The sequence below is a fragment of the Rhinichthys klamathensis genome, unplaced genomic scaffold (assembly GCF_029890125.1).
Source record: "Rhinichthys klamathensis goyatoka isolate OS25496 unplaced genomic scaffold, OSU_Roscu_1.1 h1tg000635l_1, whole genome shotgun sequence".
NCBI lineage: Eukaryota > Metazoa > Chordata > Actinopteri > Cypriniformes > Leuciscidae > Rhinichthys > Rhinichthys klamathensis.
This window is the reverse complement of record NW_026607081.1, coordinates 1104413-1126453: the sequence shown is the minus strand read 5'-3', so window position 1 is coordinate 1126453 and position 22041 is coordinate 1104413. Positions and strand designations below refer to the sequence as shown.

At 39.4% G+C, this 22041-nt stretch overlaps 1 protein-coding gene across 2 annotated transcripts in view; it reads left to right on the top strand.

Annotated features, from left to right (window-relative positions):
• nfatc2a (nuclear factor of activated T cells 2a) overlaps positions 1-21711 on the top strand; it is a 34161-nt gene extending 12450 nt beyond the window's left edge. For both annotated transcript variants that reach the window (XM_056241264.1, XM_056241263.1), the window contains exons 4-10: positions 1427-1629; positions 1751-1923; positions 6761-6901; positions 13572-13627; positions 13744-13876; positions 14042-14770; positions 21351-21711. In XM_056241264.1, coding sequence (XP_056097239.1) covers positions 1427-1629; positions 1751-1923; positions 6761-6901; positions 13572-13627; positions 13744-13876; positions 14042-14770; positions 21351-21406 — 1491 coding nt within the window. In that variant the 3' untranslated portion in view covers positions 21407-21711. The remainder of the gene's footprint in view (positions 1-1426; positions 1630-1750; positions 1924-6760; positions 6902-13571; positions 13628-13743; positions 13877-14041; positions 14771-21350) is intronic.
• Positions 21712-22041: the final 330 nt, after the last annotated feature.

Below are 22041 nucleotides of genomic sequence, written 5' to 3'. Positions count from 1 at the left end.
GAATATTAGGCTACTGTCACTTTAAGACCTGACACACAGATCTGATATACTGATACTGATGACATGCGTTTACTTTCTCAACTGTTTACGTTCACTTAAGACATAACCGACTATGTTTACTAGTATACTCGCTATGTTTTGACAATTTTGTGTGAATTTGTCCGCTCAAGTAGCCTGACTTCGTCATACTCATATTCTAGTCAGAATGTGAGTCTGATATTGCTTCATAGGGCTTTGATTATGAGGCGTGTCTTAACCGAACCAGGAAAAAAAAAACTCTGCACTCAATTGGATAGACCTACAACCAATGAGAGCAACGCAGTAAGTCAACTACTTTGCATAGCACAGTTGTCAACTACAGAACTCAAATGCACGCACGCTGGAAGAAGTAAAATAACGAGTGTTGCTTCTTTTACTTGGCCCTCTATGAGTGCGACCAAAGGAGAAACCACAACGACCACAGGGTTTTCATTGCGTCCCATCTTCTTAGTTACCATCGGAGCCAGCTGATAAATTAAACTTTTGCCGAATCCCGTAGGAAGGACGGCAAACACATCTTTCCGATCGACAAATGCCTTGATTGCAGTTCTCTGTTCGTCTTTTAAAAATGAATGCGCTGTCGATTTCTTTTACAACGGACGCGATAGCGGGATCTCTACATCTCAGTTCTCCAGCGGCAGTCATCTGTGAGGGAAACCAGTTCAACCCAAGCGCTCTTTGATAACGTGAGAATTACGTCCCTGCAGATCATCTGTCCATCATCGTATAAAGCCCGCCCTGGCAATTTGATTGGCCCGACGATTTCTGAACCGATCATAATTACTCCTCAATGGAGCGAGTCCAGACCGAACTTCCCGATCAAAAAATGTTGTGGGCAACACCGGGCTGGCATCCAGGCTACCGCTCAAGTGCAAGAAAACGTGAAAGAGAGCTCAGTTTATTATTTGCAATTTAGTAACGAAATGAGCTCCCTTTGGCGTTATCTTGAATATTGTCGAGGCTTAAACTTTGGTGACGATGCAGCGCTCGCCCGTCAACTGTCCCGAGCATCGATCACGTTTGTTCACGTTCATGTATTGTTAGAATGAATAAAAATGTTACCGGCCAACTGGCGAGTGACGCCGTTTCATACACTCGCTAAAGCCGCTAAACTTTTACTCGCATTTGGTGCTTGGTGAGTGTTAATTGTTGTATGTGTTATTCATCAAAAAATAAATCTATCATGGTTTCCACAAAGATATAAAGCAGCATAACTGAAATATTTTTTGAGCATCAAATCAGCATATTAGAATGATTTCCGAAGGATCATGTGACACTGAATACTGGAGTAATGATGCTGAAAATTCAGCTTTGATCACAGGAATACATTACATTTTAAAATACATTCAAATAGAAAATGTGACTTTTTGCACTTTTCTGTGTGCAGTTACGTGGATACAGGGGCAAGGAGCCGCTTGGTTTGCAGATCTTTATTGGCACGGCAGACGAGCGAATCCTGAAGCCTCACGCTTTCTATCAGGTCCATCGCATTACCGGCAAAACCGTCACCACCACCAGCTACGAGAAGATCATCAACGGCACCAAAGTCTTGGAAATTCCTCTTGAGCCAAAGAATAATATGAAAGCAATGTGAGTACGCTTTATGGATGATGGTTCTTTCAGAGAAATGCATTTAGCATGATGGTTTCCACTTTTTTGGTTTTAAATGTGGATACTAACATGGTAGAAATGGCTTTTTAATGCTTCTCAGAATTGATTGTGCCGGGATTCTCAAGCTGCGGAATGCAGACATCGAGCTGCGGAAAGGCGAGACGGACATTGGGCGTAAAAACACGCGTGTTCGACTGGTATTTCGTATTCATATTCCCCAGCAAGGAGGTCAACATTTGTCTCTGCAAGTTGCTTCGCATCCCATTGAATGCTGTGAGTAAATTTAGACTTTAAGGAGTCTTATTATGCCCTTTTACAAAGAATAGGTTCTGCTAGAGTAGGTATCTACTAGAATAGGTTTCCATGCTTGAATGTTAACCGTCCCACAGGTGGGACGTTTGCCATTATATTTTTAAAACAATAATATCTTAGTTAAAACCTTAAGTAATATTGACAAACTATATATCATTTGAAAGCTTACAATCTCTAGTTTCCATATTTGGTGATTGATTTTCAAAATAAATTACAGAGGAGCCGTAATTTATCAATTTGCAACAATAATATTTTCATACTCCTAAGGCGTGTTCAGACCTTTATTTTGAAATAGCAATGAACATGAAAAATCATGAAAAAAATTGTAGAAACCTAGTTTGTTTTCATGCCAAGAGTTCAAAAGATAGCATCCATTCAATTATTTTAGAAAAAAAGGTCTGAAAATGTTTAAAATATAAAGAAAAAAATAATAAATTCACCATTTGTGATGTGGCAGCGAGCTATGACGCACATGCGTGTTCTTTGTATGTGTTTATTAGAGGTTGAATTCATATCAAAATCTGCCAAACTTTCCCATACTACTTCTGAATAGGATCTCTACTTCATAAATTGTATGAAAATTGTGGAAATAATGGTTCATATCACTCAAAACACATTTGGAAATGGAGGCGCCCTTATATGGGCAGTAATGGAGTCTGGTTGTGACCTAGTGAAAAAGTTTGGTACTGCGCCCAAACAAAATCTTACTGAAAGCTCATTTTTTTGAGATATCAACCTAAAATTTGAAACACAACTTGTTCAGATTTTTGGCTTTGAATTCTCTGCAGTTTTAGAGTAGCCCAGGTTTTGAAAATATATATTTTATATAAAATATGAATAATTAATTTTTTTACATTGTACATTTCCATAAACTCAAACTTCTATAACTTTTTTTCTGTTTCACTTTCTTAATTTATTTCACTTCTACATAAATCTGCCAAATGTCTTCTATAAAACAAGACCAATCTTACGTCTATATTCCAAAGCATTCTTGAATTACAACCATTTATGTTCGAAATGTGCATTTTCATGTCAATTCAAAAAAAGGGGGGTGACAGTTAACAGGTTAAAGGGTTAGTTCACCCAAAAATTTAAATGATGTCATTAATGACTCACCCTCATGTCGTTCCAAGCCCGTAATATAAAATGAAATAAAAATGGGCCTTATTTACTTTCTTCTTGATGGCTTAAACCTGACGGGTTCAGCGACTGAATGTTGTAATATGGGTTTAGGTTGAAGTATATGTGAATATTTGTCATGCTCTTATCAGATATCAGGTGGCTTTGTCTTACATGTAATTCTGTCGCTCTGTCTGGTTGCTCTGCTTCCTCCTCGGTTAGGTTTCGTTTGATGCAAACCAAGTTGAACGGAGCAAAAGAGGAATGAATTTAAAATGATCCTGATAAACTGTTTCTGTATTAGGAAGTTAAATCTTTTCTGTCAGGCACTGAGATATCATTGCTCTATTTGTAGACGTACTGTATCTCACCCTGTTCTCAGGTAGCAAGCTGTATTATTTAAGAGGAGAGCGTACGCTTCATTAATTCAGATTACGGCGCGCCACTCGTCTGTCTAAAGGTCACTCGTATTTGTTTTAATCAAAGTTGCTGTTGCGGATATTATATCATAGATAAGTTTCATGAGTACATGTCCTTAATATTGTGACAACAAACTTCATCATCTTGTAAAACAGAATTTAATACTCCTTCAGCCTAGAATAAATAAAGAGGGCGTTTAATATACTGGATCACCCTGCCTGTTTGTTTACATGGCTTAATGTCAATTTGGGCGAAGCAAATTTAGCTAATTGTCCTAGTTAAGAGCCTCTTAATTCCAATGCAAATTAAAAATGCATGAATTCCCAGAGATTTTGATATCTTGATATGATATCTTCATAATCTGTTGAATGACTTGCATACTAACATCATAGTTTATTATTATTATTATTTATTATGGCTTGTATAATTTAGTAAGCAATTTAAATGTAGGCCATCCCAAGCAAAAATCACAGCATTATATATATATACACTCACCGGCCACTTTATTAGGTACACCTGTCCAACTGCTCGTTAACACTTAATTTCTAAGCAGCCAATCACATGGCGGCAACTCAGTGCATTTAGGCGTGTAGACATGGTCAAGACAATCTCCTGCAGTTCAAACCGAGCATCAGTATGGGGAAGAAAGGTGATTTGAGTGACTTTGAACGTGGCATGATTGTTGGTGCCAGAAGGGCTGGTCTGAGTATTTCAGAAACTGCTAATCTACTGGGATTTTCACGCACAACCATCTCTAGGGTTTACAGAGAATGGTCCGAAAAAGAAAAAACATCCAGTGAGTGGCAGTTCTGTGGGCGGAAATGCCTTGTTGATGCCAGAGGTCAGAGGAGAATGGCCAGACTGGTTCGAGCTGATAGAAGGGCAACAGTGACTGAAATAACCACTCGTTACAACCGAGGTATGCAGCAAAGCATTTGTGAAGCCACAACACGCACAACCTTGAGGCGGATGGGCTACAACAGCAGAAGACTCCACCGGGTACCACTCATCTCCACTACAAATAGGAAAAAGAGGCTACAATTTGCAAGAGCTCACCAAAATTGAACAGTTGAAGACTGGAAAAATGTTGCCTGGTCTGATGAGTCTCGATTTCTGTTGAGACATTCAGATGTTAGAGTCAGAATTTGGCGTAAACAGAATGAGAACATGGAACCATCATGCCTTGTTACCACTGTGCAGGCTGGTGGTGGTGGTGTAATGGTGTGGGGGATGTTTTCCTGGCACACTTTAGGCCCCTTAGTGCCAATTGGGCATCGTTTAAATGCCACGGCCTACCTGAGCATTGTTTCTGACCATGTCCATCCCTTTATGGCCACCATGTACCCATCCTCTGATGGCTACTTCCACCATGTCACAAAGCTCTAATCATTTCAAATTGGTTTCTTGAACATGACAATGAGTTCACTGTACTAAAATGGCCTCCACAGTCACCAGATCTCAACCCAATAGAGCATCTTTGGGATGTGGTGGAACGGGAGATTCGCATCATGGATGTGCAGCCGACAAATCTGCGGCAACTGTGTGATGCCATCATGTCAATATGGACCAAACTCCCTGAGGAATGCTTCCAGCACCTTGTTGAATCTATGCCACGAAGAATTGAGGCAGTTCTGAAGGCAAAAGGGGGTCCAACCCGTTACTAGCATGGGGTACCTAATAAAGTGGCCGGTGAGTGTATATATATACACTCACCTAAAGGATTATTAGGAACACCTGTTCAATTTCTCATTAATGCAATTATCTAATCAACCAATCACATTGCAGTTGCTTCCATGCATTTAGGGGTGTGGTCCTGGTCAAGACAATCTCCTGGACTCCAAACTGAATGTCAGAATGGGAAAGAAAGGTGATTTAAGCAAATTTGAGCGTGGCATGGTTGTTGGTGCCAGACGGGCCGGTCTGAGTATTTCACAATCTGCTCTGTTACTGGGATTTTCACGCACAACCATTTCTAGGGTTTACAAAGAAGGGTGTGAAAGGGAAAAACATCCAGTATGCGGCAGTCCTGTGGGCGAAAATGCCTTGTTGATGCTAGAGGTCAGAGGAGAATGGGCCGACTGATTCAAGCTGATAGAAGAGCAACTTTGACTGAAATAACCACTCGTTACAACCGAGGTATGCAGCAAAGCATTTGTGAAGTCACAACACGCACAACCTTGAGGCGGATGGGCTACAACAGCAGAAGACCCCACCGGGTACCACTCATCTCCACTACAAATAGGAAAAGAGGCTACAATTTGCAAGAGCTCACCAAAATTGGACAGTTGAAGACTGGAAAAATGTTGCCTGGTCTAATGAGTCTCGATTTCTGTTGAGACATTCAGATGGTAGAGTCAGAATTTGGCGTAAACAGAATGAGAACATGGAACCATCATGCCTTGTTACCACTGTGCAGGCTGGTGGTGGTGGTGTAATGGTGTGGGGGATGTTTTCCTGGCACACTTTAGGCCCCTTAGTGCCAATTGGGCATCGTTTAAATGCCACGGCCTACCTGAGCATTGTTTCTGACCATGTCCATCCCTTTATGGCCACCATGTACCCATCCTCTGATGGCTACTTCCAGCAGGATAATGCACCATGTCACAAAGCTCGAATCATTTCAAATTGGTTTCTTGAACATGACAATGAGTTCACTGTACTAAAATGGCCCCCACAGTCACCAGATCTCAACCCAATAGAGCATCTTTGGGATGTGGTGGAACGGGAGCTTCGTGCCCTGGATGTGCATCCCACAAATCTCCATCAACTGCAAGATGCTATCCTATCAATATGGGCCAACATTTCTAAAGAATGCTTTCAGCACCTTGTTGAATCAATGCCACGTAGAATTAAGGCAGTTCTGAAGGCGAAAGGGGGTCAAACACAGTATTAGTATGGTGTTCCTAATAATCCTTTAGGTCAGTGTATATATATATATATATATAAATATAAATTATTATAAAAATTTTTTTTCATAATTTTATTTTATCCTTTTAAAATAACCTGAGGTTAAGTGCCTTTTTGGGAAACATTTTATCTGTCATTTAGCTGACAGTTTTTCATCCAAAGTGACTTGTTGATTGCAGAATCAATATTTCGTGGACCAAGCAGGGGTTAAGTGACGCTCAAGGGGACAGTTGTAATAGGGGTCTCAGTAACTCTTCAGTTCGTGGGCCACTCTTACTAGGCTTCAAACCTGTTACATTAAATTCAGTCCAAACATCCAAATCCTGTATTTTCTCCCTGTTTGACTCTATAGCCCAGAGGTCTGCCCACGAGCTGCCCATGGTAGAGAAGCAGGACATGGATGGTTGTTCGGTTCTTGGAGGCCAGCAAATGATTCTCACCGGCCAGAACTTCAGCGCAGATTCAAAGGTGATCTTCATGGAGAAGACTCATGGTAAGTGCTAAAAGATTGATATTCTGCCTAGTATATTTGCAGGAACATGTAAACATTGTAATTTTTTTACATTTTCTGTGTAGATTATGAGGTATAATCTAGGAAATTCCTTCCTTCTCAAATTCCTTCCTGTGTTAACATGTTATGTTTTGAAACGGGAAGTTAGAGTTGAACACACTAAATACTTAGTTTATTACTTGTCTTCACTAGGCGGTGAAGAAACGAGGTCATTGTAACTATCTAATGGCTCTTTTAAGTATTACTGCTGGCATAGTACTTTTACAATTTCTATGATATAATATGTATATATATATAATATATTCTTGTCACAGGCCGGCTCATAGCCTGTGGCAAAAATGAGGGGACACGAACAACAGGTGTATGCCAATCAAAAAGGTTTTCTTTATTGTAAACCAAAAACTATTAATGAACTATTAACTATTAACCAAGGAATGAGGTGTGAAAATGTCATTATGTAAGGTGTATGTAAAGTGCAGGGATGCGTGAATAGCCTTGACAGAATACACTAGGATATAGATTACCTATAAAAGTCCGAAAGAAAATGTTTTTGATATCAGGCCTCAACATTTTCTTTTCATTCTACCCACTTGTTGTTTTCATGTCTACTATCGCTTTTATATGTCACCTGTTTTTGTGCTTATTGTTTGTTGAATCACACTGAGAGGCAAACTACGGCGACAATTTACCATCAACAATTTGCATTATTTTGGAGATAAGAGGAAAAGCTTCACTGTCCTTTCTTTGTTATTTTTTCAGTGTGCGGGTGGCGCTTTTGTTGAAGAGTGTGTCGCCTTTGTGTTCAAACATATGTTGCTCTTTTGTCTGGCATATTTGATCAAATATTATGCATACCGGACAAAAAGTGCAACATGAAATGGCTGTTTTCTCATTCCATTTCCATATTCATGAGTCATTGTTTTATCTGAAATTAACATGATAAAGTAGTTGAACTAAACAGCTGATAAAACTATGTAATTGCAGACACACTCAAACTCATCAATGAACTTTATGAATGACAGTGTTCTGCAAAAGACCATTAGGCTTTCATTTGAATTGTGACCTTTTCTAATCTGTGTCACCTACATTTGCATGCAGTTTTAGATTTCGGATCTGAATACAGTGTCAGCTTTATGTACAAACAGTACAGCAGCTCATCTACGTAGATTCTCGCCAGGTTTCAATTTCACTGTCATTATCAGATTGATTCACCTGTCTTTCTCTATTTTCATTATTATTTTTACTTAACATCTACATTAAAGTACATATGAATTTAAAATGTGTTTCTTTTGGCTTTTAATTCATGTCTTTAAGTTTTAAGGCCATTAATATGCTAGTGTACTCCAAAACAAGCTTTTAGCAAATTGAGCAAATTTCAAAAACGCATGCATTAAGTTATAATAGCTAGTTTATTGCTGCATCGTAAAATAATTTCTATTGACCTTGTATTGCATCCATTTAACGTTCAACAGGCCAACAGAACAAAGATGCATATGAAATAAACAGTGCTTTTCAGGTAGATCGAACAGTAGTTTTTAGGTACAGAAATAAAGTAATCAAATATATAAAGTATATTCTTCATTGTATAAATTAAATATACATGAATCCTTATTAAAGTTACAAAAGTTATTTATTCAAGAGTAGTGAATAATTTATTTTTCTTTTGTTGTTTGATTAACATTGAAACAGCAGCGCAGCAGGAATATTAGGTTACTGTTACTTTAAGAAGAGCAGCACGGATCCAATATACTGTTACACAAGCGTTTTATTTCTCAACTGTTTATGTTCATTTAAGACATATTGTAATAGACTATGTTTACAAGGATACTCGCCAAGACGGGCATTTTGATATCATTTTGTGTGAATTAGAAGAAGTGAATGAGAACTCAAAATTCTTGCGCTTGAATATTTAAATTCAGAAGGCTTAAAACCACGTGCAGTGACAGTCCCGTCAATTGTCCTTAGTTGTGTACGTTTTGTACTACACCCCCCCCCCCCCCCCCCCCCACCCCACCCCGTTTTTATAGTTTCCTCATTGAATATCCTGTTGCGTTGGGAAATGCATGACATTATGAAAGTAAAATGGGTTGCAAAAGCCGTTCTATATTGATTTTAATCAGATCTTGAAGGGTGAAATGTCTGTAAAGTCATCAGACTTACAAGAAGTGCGTTTAGTGAATCAAATGAGTCTTTAGAGGTTGCTGTGGTGTTGGTGGCAAAGCCTTTTGCCTGCAGGTGTCATTGTTATGGCACTCCCACACACTGTGCTCTTTCATGCATGCTAAGCGGCAGATGGATTGTGTGTGTGTGTGCTTTGACTACTTGCTCTTATTGATAGTGCTTTTTGCCTCGGACAGGTGGCACTCGGCAGTTTTGCTTGCAAATAAAATCCAGTCACAGCTGTGTGATTAGAAAGTGCTCCTTCAACCTTCAAAGTTCCCGTTGCTGCTTTTTTTTAAACTTTGTTTTTTTTTCACCCATTGTGTTCTCTACTGCTGTTTACATTGTTTTATTGATGTACGCAATGTGTCGTCTAGGTTTTGTTCGTTTTGGTAGAATGCTAAGTTCTGTTTATTGATCTATTGGTTGAGGCTAATGTGTTTTTATTAGTCTATCAGAAAAGAGCCGTGACTCATCAAGTCCTCTTTAGTCTTTTTTTATTTTTGTTAAAAAAAATTCAGTGTTTCTTTCTGTCTACCCCTCTATCTCTCTGTAACTAACACATTCCATTTTTTCTAAATACACAGTGTGCTCTCAAGCAAAGTATTTAAACACTTAAAGGTAATATGTAAATGTTTTAATGTTTAAAATCAAACAGGATTTACACGATATGAGTGTGAGTAATATCACATATCATTTTCAATATTCCCCCTCTGTTTATTTTGATCTGTTTGGCTGTTTGACTAATGGAAGACAGAGGAGTGTTCAGTAAAACCCATTGGCAGTGTTCAAAATATTTACTGTCCCTTTTGAGTGTCATGGCAAAGCATGCTGGGAAATAGAAATCCCAGCCCTGTTTCAGTTAAATTTAAGTTTGTCTAAATTAAAAGAAATAAGTTCATAGAACTTAAAACAATGAAACAATTCAACGTACTTAAAATGTGTCCGTTTTGTGAACTCAAAAGAAATAGAAAGTTCTAAATACTTTTATACTAATGAAAAGTTAATTTGATGGAACTAATTTGTATAATTTAAGTTGGACCTACTCAAACCAATTAATTATTTTAGCGTTAGGGTTAACAGTGTTTGCATTAGATCATTGCAACAGCATAAAACCAAAAAGGTTGTGCAAGCACACTGACTTCTTCATTTAATAAAAGGAAATCTGCTAGGCCTTGAATTATAACAATATTCAAAATGAAAAATATTCCCCCTGAAGTCTTTATTTTTTCTCTAATGCAATGTCATTCATTCATTTTTAAGAGTGGCTTCAAAGTCCAAAACATTTTTGAGGCCACTGTATGTACGTAATAGCCTACTGCATATTTACTCTAAAAGTAAGAAACAGAAGAACATAAACGAGCATTGATTTTGTTGTGGAGAGTTTTTTATCCTGACGGCGCGTTCTGGAGCATTGTGACTGTGAAATCTCTGAAATGGGAGACAGCTGTCTTTGGTTGGAGTTTTGCTGGCTCGTGCTGATTTTGCTCTGTATGCCTTGCTGGGCTTCCACTCTCAAAGCTTCTACGGCTAATTATAAGAAAAAGTAAAAAGCAAACCCATGGGATCCTGAACAAGGAGCTTTGGAACAAACTCCAAACAAACGGAACGGCCAAGGAAGAAGCACTCATCACCTGTCGTGGGTGAAACGAAGCAGTTTGATCATAAAGCAATATTAAGACATTATCCTGGCAGTGCATGTGGAATCCCCCTTGCTAGTACTGACTCATTTGAGCCACACGTCTCTCATTTGCGGCCCAACAAGGGGTTTCCCACATGCTGCTGTGATACAGAGCAAAATCGTTCCTGGTTTAATGACTTGTTCAGTTGGAATGCTATTTTCTGTTCTGGTTTAAAGATATTTTTTGCTATGTGTTGTTTACTTGTATTACTATGGTTTTTGGATTTCTGTATAAAGTCAAGTCAAGCTACCTTTATTTATATAGCGCTTTTTACAATACGGGTGGTTTCAAAGCAGCTTTAGAGTGATAACAGGAAAATAATACAACAAAGTTTGTTTCGGCTGTACAGCAGATCTAGAAGAAAATTGTTTCATAGTCCAAGCTTAAGTAAGTTCAGTGATGATTCATTTTTTGTGTTGTAAAAAAGTTATTAATTTAGTTCATTTATGCAGCCGCTCTGGAGAAAACAGTGATGTCATCGTCGTCCAGCTCCGTTCAGTTCTCATATAATGGTGTCAATGCAGGCAGATCAATAATATTGTTGAATATTAATAAGTGTCTCCAACTAAGCAAGCCAAAAGCCGAAGGCAACAGTGGCAAGCAACCAAAACTCCATCAGGTGACAGAATGGAGAAAAAAACCTTGGGAGAAACCAGGCTCAGTCGGGGTCCAGTTCTCCTCTGGCCAACGAACGAACAGTGTATGATTATTATTCAGGCAGCATTAGAGGTCAGAAGTCAGATTGGATCGGAAAATTCAGAATATTTATCCCGTTCCATCTGGTTGAAGATCGAAGGGGAGAGTCTAGTTGACACAATCTCTGCTGACACTTCAGGGATGCGCTGTGATTGTGTCTAGACACAGGTCCTGCTTCTGATCTGGATACGGCCCGGCTGACTCTGGCTAAAATCTCGGGATAAACAGGGAGACTAATATTAGTGTAGATGCCGTTCTTCTTATGATGTAACGTGTACATTGGGTGTTATAGGAAGTGTTCCCGGTTCCAGCTGACCTAGTTTATGCAGCCTAACAATCATTTAACTGATTTAAATAATATAAATTTATAATGTTCTATGTGTATGCCAGGTTAAAGGGATGTGTTTTTAGTCTAGATTTAAACTGACAGGGTGTGTCTGCTTCTCGAACAATGCTAGGAAGACTGTTCCGGAGTTTAGGTGCTAAATAGAAAAAGGATCTATCGCCTGCAGTTGATTTTTATATTCTAGGTATTATCAACTGCCCAGAATTTTGAGATCGCAATAGACGTGAAAGACCATAATGCATTAAGAAGAGCTTGCTCAAGTACTGAGGTGCTAAACCATTTAGTGATTATTAAGTAATCAGCAAGATTTTTATATTTATACGTTTAATTCGCCTTTGGCTAAGCCACACCCTAGAATGTAGATTGACCAATCACAGCGCAGCCAAGAACGAGCTCCCACAGAGGTCCGACACTTTTTCACAGCGCTCCATTGACTTTAACACAGGCGTCTCGGCAGGCTATTACCGTCGTAGTTTTATCAAAAATATGGTTAAACGTTGTGCCTGGGGCATTTGTAACACAGATACGCGTTTCCCAGAGAGGTTGGAGGGGGGTGTCTGATTTTTCCCCATTCCAAACCGAAGTCAAATCCTGACAAGAGTCGTCTAGCACACGCTGCTAATAAATACAACGTTATACTCGCGTAGTCCGTTTGCTTTGTAATAACGATTATAGAAGTGAATAGAGACCTACCCAGCTTTGCATGAACAGTGTTGCTCCTTGATATTGTTAGTCCCAGCCTCCGTCTCGATTAGTAGGATATGCGGTGGTTCATTTTTTGACTGTGACCGGTATGCTTTTGCCTCTATTTGGATGCCTTGTTGTTCCTTGCGTTTCACTGTCATGAATATAGCCTTCGAACGAATATTGCTGCCCCTTTTGCCTACTTCTATCGGACACTTTATTTGCTGCTTTATAAAAGTTTGATAAAATTTCAGCAGGAAGAGCTGTCACAACATAAGCCATGTTGATACCAGAGCCCAGATGAAGTTTGTTTGTCGGACGTAGCAACAGTAACTAAGGGGGGCGGGGCTTAACCAAAGTCGAATAGGGTGCCAATGCAGTGTTGACAAATTCAAACATGGAAGTCAGAATGCAATGTAAGCTGTTATGTAAAGATACTTGGGATTAGGAATGCACAATTCAGATCATTTGGTCTTAGATAAAGTTGATGAGAGAAAGGTTTGAGTTCATACTGACCTGACATCTCTGACTTTTTGCAGTCAAAATACACTACATGCTCAGATTGTTAGTCATGAGGTCAGCAGTGTCTGAGGAAGCGTGTTTGATTGAACTGTGGGTAGAAATGTGATTGACTTGTACCACATGCAATCTCTGCAGTATGGGAACCAATCTGTAGGCGAGGAATTATGTAAGTACCCTATGACCTATAGATATGACAGATGAACCCGCAACTCATCACCCACTTTACCTATCCAAACAGAGTTGAGTCATTATGAACAAGGGGAGGAAGCAGTGTGTGCCAGTGAAAACGGTTGGCCAATCGTGTATTTCCCCAAACAACTGAGGGAAGAACTATGTATATATGTATTATATATGTATATATATAATATTAAGGAACAAAGATTACACTCTTCCAGTGGTCTTAAATTAGCCATTAAGAAGCCTACATCAATTACTTACTGATAAATGAGAGCTTTGGCATGGGTATTACATAATGGTTATGCAGTTAAACTTAACTAATCTCAACTTAACTTAGGCAACCCAAATTTAATTAAACCTTCTTTTTCTCTCTTTCTATTTCCAGATGGACAGCAGATTTGGGAATTGGAAGCCACAGTTGACAAAGACAAAAGTCAGGCAGTAAGTCCAGCGCCTGCATTACATAAATTACTGAACTTCCTGAAGGTCTATTTTCAGCCCTCTTCTTGTAAACTGTCTATATAGATACAGCAATAAAACTATTCTCTCATTCACAGAGCATGCTGTTCATTGAGGTGCCTCCATATAGAGACCCATCCATTTGCCATCCAGCCAAAGTCAACTTCTACGTAATAAATGGGAAACGGAAGCGCAGTCAGCCTCAGCATTTCACCTACACACCTCTACCAGGTACCTATATGGCTATTAGGGGTATTATTTGATACTGTACCTTTAAGATTTTTATGTGTGCATGACCTCAGTTTGCATATAGAATATTGAGTATTATTTATCTTTTCCATGATATGTGCACTTTGAATACTCCATCATAGATATTCTCTCATTTTACTTCCCCAGTTCCGTCTATTAAGACAGAGCCGGTGGATGAATATGAATCTGGTCGGATGCGTTATTCCATGTCGCAAATGCTGGGGGTGTCTCCCCAGCCGTACTATAACCCTCGGGGGGTCATCACCCCAGACAGTGGCCTGGTGCCTGGCCTCGTCCCCTGTCAGCAGACCCGCCTGGGTGTCTCCCCTCCAGACCACCGATTTCAGCAGCAGAGCCAAGCCATACTGTACGCCCGTCCTGGGAAAAGCATGTCAAGCAGTCCTATTTACTCTCAGACGGGAGCCACTATGATGCCAGACTCCCATCGTTCAGTTCTGGTCCACACGGGTTCCCCAGCCCAGTCCCCTCACCTGGGTGGCCAACATCCCTCCAACCAGCATCCCTCAATTATACAGTTCTCACCCACCAACCACCACCTGCTCAGAGGAGGAGATCCCCCTGCGCCACCACCCCCAGAACATCAGCACATCATTTATTGTGAGGGCTATAACCAGCATAGTCCCCAAGCTACAGGGGCAAACCGTTCACCAGCACCAGCCCAGGCACCCCAGCACCCTCAGAATTACCCCACTGTCATCCAACAGCAGCCCTTCCTCCAAAGAGTGGCCAAAGACAGGTCACCTCCTGTCCAAGTAGAGGCCCAGAGATGTTCCTCCGCAGAAGAACCGAGAACCAGTGTTCCTGGACGAGTCACGGTCAAGCAGGAGAACTTGGATCAGGCCTACCTTGATGATGGTGAGAAGCTGCAGGTTGACCATTCGCTGTTCTAATGGTTAGGCATACGTAATTAAGTAAAAATGTAGTTGAAGACTTTTTTGAAATCAGAAAGAGCTTTATTGCCAAGTATGCTTACACATACAAGGAATTTGTCTTGGTGACACAAGCTTCCACAGCACTGACAGAATAAAAGCTTTTCTTCACTGTTTTAAGCATACTGATTGGGAAACATTAAAACAATGCTTCTTACACTGTGTGTCATCTACACTGTGGTTAAAAAGTATCTATCAATCCATATGCATGTGAAGTGACACATGCTTTTAAATTCCCCGTAAAAATATGTGGCCGTAGGAATGTGCCAAATGTAGTGAAGAGCCATTCAGTCACATTCTTTGACTGACAATGTGTTAATGTACCATTAGAAATGTCCCCAAGCACATTTTCTCTGCTTTCAGACAATAGCAGGAAGAGTGCTTGTCAAGTCCGTCTCATTGTCTTATCTTCTTAACATTTTCGGGGGGTGGTTTCTCACAAGGACAACGAGACACCAGAAATGTTGTATTATATAAAGTGTAATGAACGAAAGATCTATTTTGTACCCCTGGCTTTGAGTATATTCTTTCCATTACTCAGGAAGAGTGAAACCATAATGAATTAGATGGATATGGCTACACGTTTCCTTACACACACCCTCTGTTTTGTTTTTCAATTGTGTCAAAAAACCAGTCGAGTTATAATGACTTTTTATAATGAAAATGGCCAATCCACGATGCAGCAGAATACTGGCAAGGGAAAGCGTAAGATTCCAGTGTCACTACTGTAAGGCAGTTTGGGAGTTCAAGGGGTCAGAGTTTCTCTTGTGGTTTATTATGTTGCGTGCAGGGGGTTCTCTATGCCCTGTATCTGACAAGGAAATGGGTGCTTTTTCGACCTTGCAAATAAAAAAAGGAAAAGAAAACCAAGCAGCTCCAAAACTTCTTGGACATGTTGACAGTGTTATGATTCACAAAACAAGTGCCATGGCAACCCATTGTCAAACAGGGGAATGGGCTGCCTGGGAGAGCTGGGGAAAGCCTCTTTGTTTGTTATACTTGGCCAGGGCTTCCCCTTGGCTTCGCGCCCCCCAATACTGTGGGGGGAACCTGCGAGAGGATTTGCTTTTTTTCCACAGGTCGCACTCTTGCCAATCTGGAGCACAGAACTGCTATTTGCAGCTGCTGCACTTATCCAGAAAGGCAGCCTGATCTGAACAAGATAGTGTTGGGTGGGAGTCCGCAGGAAAGGGAAAGGGCCATGTTGGGTGGAAAAACTGAAGCGAGTGGGACCGAGAGCCAAAGATGGATTTTCTTCTGCATACTCAAATAGGGTTTCCCTGAGTCAATAGCAACACCACAACTGTAGACATGTTACTAGAGAGTTACTATGAGATTCCCGGGTCCTAGAACCTTTGATGTTTTCGTAAAAAGATGCTGGTTTATGACCTTTCTATTGAATCCCTGTAGCCCCCCTTTTTTGTGTACAAGAATTTCTGGTAGCCCCATTAGAGCTTAACACCACTCTGGTAAACTCATAAAGCTGCTAGTGAATTCCCTCATTAAGGCCCCTTAAAGCAAGACAGAAAAATGCTGAGATTTGTAAACACTGCAGGAAATAACTGTGGCCACACACAACACAATTCGGGACTGGAGTGGTAAAGTGACTAAAGCTCAAGCACGATAACGAGGAGGTTACTACTTTACCACTCTGACTCAAAATTGTTGCAAACACAGTCTGTTCTGTTGGGCCACAGTTATTCACTGAGGTTGCAGAATCCTACAAGGTGTAAGGCAGGGTTTTTTTGTCATTGTACCCATGAGCAAGACACTTAACCTCAAGATCCAGCTGTCGGATTGACCCTGCAACAAGTCGCTTTACCTTAGTGAATTCGGCATGTTCTTTATAATGAAGCTGGATGACCTTATTGTAAATCAATCTTGTTGGTTAATCTAGTTAAGAATCATAGTGGCTCCAGTTTTACTTTTTAAGAAGTGATACCGGTAGTAACCCAAGAGCAGATGGGGTGCAAAGTCCAGATCATTGAGAGCAGGAAGGACGACGACCACAAAAAGTCCCAGTTGCTTTTGCTTGCAGAGGTGTCAGTGTGTAGCGATCCACCCACTAACATCTCATCGTTTGATGTCCTCCAAGACCTTCACACAAAACCAGTTGTAATATGACTCATGCAGATATGTCTATTTCACTCAGAATTTCGATGGTGGCTTTTTGAAGGGGGCATCAAGGTTTCTGTGGTTGGCTTTCTGTAAAGAAACTGTACCTTCATCTATTTCATTATGAACATGCATGTTTTGCATTTCTCAATAGCAAGAAAAGGAAGTTAAGTACATCTTTGTGTAAATACTACACCTTTTGTAATCAACAGCTTCTTGACAAGCTTAACCAGCTAGACTTGTTTGACCAGCTCCGTCAGCAAAGTTTTAGCAATGGTGGTCTAACTGAATTGACCAACTAGATTGGTACCAGTCTAGGCTAACATGCAAATGAATACTAGTCCAAACTGGCGTTTTTTTGCAAGATACAATAGTTATGTTCTTTTACTAGACTACTTTTACAAAGATCACCTTTGATTTTATGTCATCTGCGCATCGGCCCCTTTACAAGTGTTACCCTGAGATAAACAGCCAAACTGGCTAAGAGTTTTGAGGGTACAACATTGGCCAATCTTCCAGTGCTCATCTGGCTCAACTTTTTCCGCCTTAGGCTTCGGTTCCAGCCTAGGAAGCCTGAGCTGAAGTTCTTCCAGCTGGAGAGAGCAGCAGGAATAATTTAGATAGAGCACGTAAGCCGTGCACATTAGTTTCAGATCACTTGCATCCAGTTTTGGACCGTGTGTGTGCCAAGCCATTGGGTATTTGGCTGTGAAAATGGTGTCCTGATAAGATGTAGCTTTGTTCTTTAAAAGTGTTGTTCGAAATAAGAAGCATCTGTAGATTGTAGAGTTTAACATGGTCTGAAGGCAGAGTTAAAAGGGAAGGAGGTCTCCAGAGTTTATTTTTGGTTTGGCTTTTTTTCATTTAAACTAGTCTGTTTTGGAGGCCAAACAGTCAGACCTGCGGTGTAGACTCTTCCTGTCCTTTACACTTGCTCTGTGGCTTTATTATCACTCAGTGCTAGCCCGATACCCAACACACACACACACACACACACACACTAACCAGTAGATCGAGTGCTGTATGACTTTTCTTAGTCTTTACACTATTTTACAGCATATATGATCCACGTACACACGCTTGCTACCTTGCAATCTAAATGAGGACATACCATAGACTTCTATGGTTTTTATATAAAGCAAATAATAATGATTACAGCCTAAAAGGCAACTTTGAACATTTTTGTACATAAAAGACATTGCTTATTCACTCAGACATACCTAAAAGTGGCTTTGACAGATTTTGATTTTACTTATAGCTAAGTACATGCACAGTTTGCACACATAGTTGAGGTGCAGACTGAGTCATCTACTATGCTCTGTCTTACTTTCCACCATTAGTTTGTAAACAAGCTTTCTGATTGGTCAAGGTCTCTCCAGCCAGACACTCACCTATTATACCGCCCAGTCTGTACACTTCCTTTACAGCTAAAACCATCAGTGTGTGCCAGCCCTTCATTACTTTCCCTATAAGCTCTCTGTCCTGTACATTGCATGGTTTTCTATGTATGTACAAAAAGCGAAGCACCACTCATATTTTCTTCAGAAGTTGTAAAGATCTCGCTTCTACGTGTCAAAAAGTCCGGTTTCCCTGCTGTTGAGTTTCTTTTAAGCTGTTGGGTGTTGGAAGTAGTTCCATCAGTGGATCTAAAGTCTGCAGGGCCTCGTATTTAGTTTTTTTCTCGCTGATAAAGCACTTCAGAATCCCGCTACTACCAGTTTATTCCTCTCTCATCTGCTCTTCATTAGTCTCTGAGGGAAAAACAGATGTCATCCACATAGAGCTCCCATACTTAGTGTTGTATGATTAAAACAGCAAGGCTTTCTTGATTGCACTGTTATAGATTTTACTGAAAAGAAGTTTTATTTTTAGCCTTATCATAATCACAAATATCTTGAATAAGGTATTTAGTATTGTATATCATTGTTTATACATTTTTACTTTTTGTTATGTTTTTTAAAGATGAAAAAATACAAGGGTTATTTATTTATTCAAGATCATTCGTTAACCTTCAATTATCGTATCTGAGCTGGTATAAACATTTCAGGCTATAAGATCCATCAAGCTTTTTGGTTTGGGCTTTTATATTTGTGCCATTGTGCTCCTTACACTTTCAAAGCTTCAAATAGGGAAATCAGTTGAATGTTGAGTTCCTTCTCCTCGAACGCAAGCTCTCACCACAACAGACACTGTTTGTGAAATACTTTCAGTGTGGTTAATCTAATTTTTGGTTGGCCAATTAGCAGTGGTGTTTACTTGTGCATACATTTTACTTCACTTTGCAAAACTTGTGACTTTTTTACCGTTTGACATTGCCATTGCGCTTTAAATACAATTGGTTGCAGCCGATTGGTTGCCTCTTTGCTAAAACATAAAATTGCATTTTTCATAGCTAATAGTTTAACGCAGGTTGGTTTATAATTATTATTGTTATCTTAAATATTCAGACTGACCATCAATAATTCAGCCAGCACCGTGTCAGAGACATATGGCTCAAGCCCTTGAGAGAATATGTATGCTACACCTGTTATTCCAGCTCATCCATCATAACAAACAAACAGCATGGCACTGTGTATTGAGGTAGTGATGACTTGTGCTCTGGCTCTCCAGGCCGAAGTGTCTTGTCTTGATAGTAAATGGCACTGAGGATGCTGCCAATCAGGTCAGACCACATTATCTTTATGCTGCTTGAGTTTTTAAGCCAAAGCACAGTATGCGTAAAGGTAGAGAGCAGTTCAGTGGCTGAAGAGATGCAAGGTGAATGGTGGATATATAATAAATGGAATCTCTTGTCCGAAACCAACATATTTGGTTGTCTCTTTGGCTAAACAATTAAATGATGATAAAACTAGTGTTTTGGATAGTACCATGCATTTGAAACCATCCTGTTCTTTGAAGTACCATGGTCTGCCATGTAACTGTACCATCAATCAGTGACTTTGTCATCATTTTGATCCATACTTATCTCAAACAGGTGTTTTCCCACATTCAAATAATTTGATCTTACCTGTGACCTTTGTTCGTGTCTGAGTTGTGGCTAGTCTAATGTGTGGTGGTGTTGTGACTGAGTTACAACACTGCTGCTATTCTTAGAATGAAGAGGCAGTAAAAGTTTCCATTTATGCCCCCCTGTAAAACAACAGGAAGTGATGGCCAATGCGAGGGCTTCACTGAGCCTGTTCTGTCAAATCATTCCCTTCCACCTAGTGGCCGGTCACTGTCACTGCATCGTATAATACTTGAATTCAGCCTGTCAAAAACAGCAGGATTCTCAATATTATTACCCGGTTTCACAGTCAAGGCTTAAGCCCAGTCCCAGACTAAAATGCATGTTTGAGCTGTTTTAACTGAAAGTAACTTATAGTGATCTTACAATATGTCAGAGACATTGTTTTGTCTTAAAATGCACATCAGGAATGTTTTTTTTTTTCTAAGGCACGTTTATAAAAGCTACTTAAATGTCCTAATTGAACAAAGGCCTAATCCTGGCTTAATCTAAACCCTGTGTGTGAAATATGTATTAGTATAATTATTAGTGCTGTCAAATTGCTTAATCGCGTAAATATATATGTGTATACTGTATATGTTGTGTGTGTGTGTATACACACACATATATCAATCAAAAAACATTGATAATAATAATAAATGTTTCTTGAGCATCAAATTATCATATTAGAATGATTTCTGAAGGATCATGTGACACTGAAGAGTGGAGTAATGATGCTGAAAATTCAGCTTTGCGTCACAGGAATAAATTACATTTTAAAATATATATAAAAAAACAGTAAAATAGAAAAATATTTCACAACATTACTGTTTTTTTGTATTTTTAATCAAATAAATGGAGCCTTGGTGAGCAGAAGAGACTTCTTTTAAAAATATATAAAAATCGTGCAGATCCCAAACTTTTTAACGACAGTGTATGTATGTATGTATGTAGGCTATATATATAAATATATATATATACACAGTATATTTACACACACACATTTACAAACTTTTATGTTAGATGCGATTGTTCGATTCTACAGTACCAATAATTATATTAAAATCGTAATATATATACCAGTGTATATATATATATATATATATATAAATTAAGGAATATATATATATACATATATCAAAATATACTACAGTATATTTTATTATATATATATTCAATCAGGAAATACATTTTTAAGTTAAACTATGATGCAGGATTGTGAAGAAATCTTTGAAATTCCACACTATTTATTGCAACAACAAAAAAAGAAATCTAAAATATAAGCATTTTTACTTGTGGTCTCAACTTTTGAACCCCACTTTGAAATTGCAGTTCTGAAGAGTTCTGAACCGATGTTCTTCCCTTTAATTTTTAAGCATGTTCCTCTTTTCTGTCTTTTCTACAGTGAATGAGATCATAAGGAAAGATCTGACAGGAGTGCATGGCAGAGGTCAGACATAGAGGAAAGCCCTGATCGGGAAGCGAGCAGGACCCCTGGAGTGTATCGGCGTTCCCCTGCCTTCAGCGGGACACGTGAGAGCAGCAGCGATGCCTCGGCCCGGTCAAGTGTCACCTCTGACAAAAAACTGGATCATGGACCGCATTTAACCAAACATCCATCTCAGTCAACCCCTGGAACAGCAGTGTGTTGATGTGCAAATGGTATTGAATTTCCCTGCTATTATTTGACTTTCGAAAGTCGTCCAATATTGATCTCATATGTCAAAGTTGTCAGAGACTTGAGCCTTCATACACAGTTTGGATTGGACAGGTGGAGTTAAGGCAATTTTTTTTTCTTTTTGTGTTTTTTTTTTATTCCATAGCCTTTTGACTCACATAAATGAACTCACTCAGATTAGTGTATTTCGAGCAATAACCTCATCATCTGTGAGACTAAACCATTACTGTCCGTCATATTCCCCAAAACAAGTGGTTTGAAGGGAAAGTGGATGAATGCATCACACCACTGCAAATGTTTGATATATTTCTTTAAGAATAGTTGTTTTTGTATTAGATGAACCACATGTACTGTACATCAGTCCAAAATTAAATTTTTTAAATGCCTTGTACTTAATATTTTAAATTACTATAAGTAA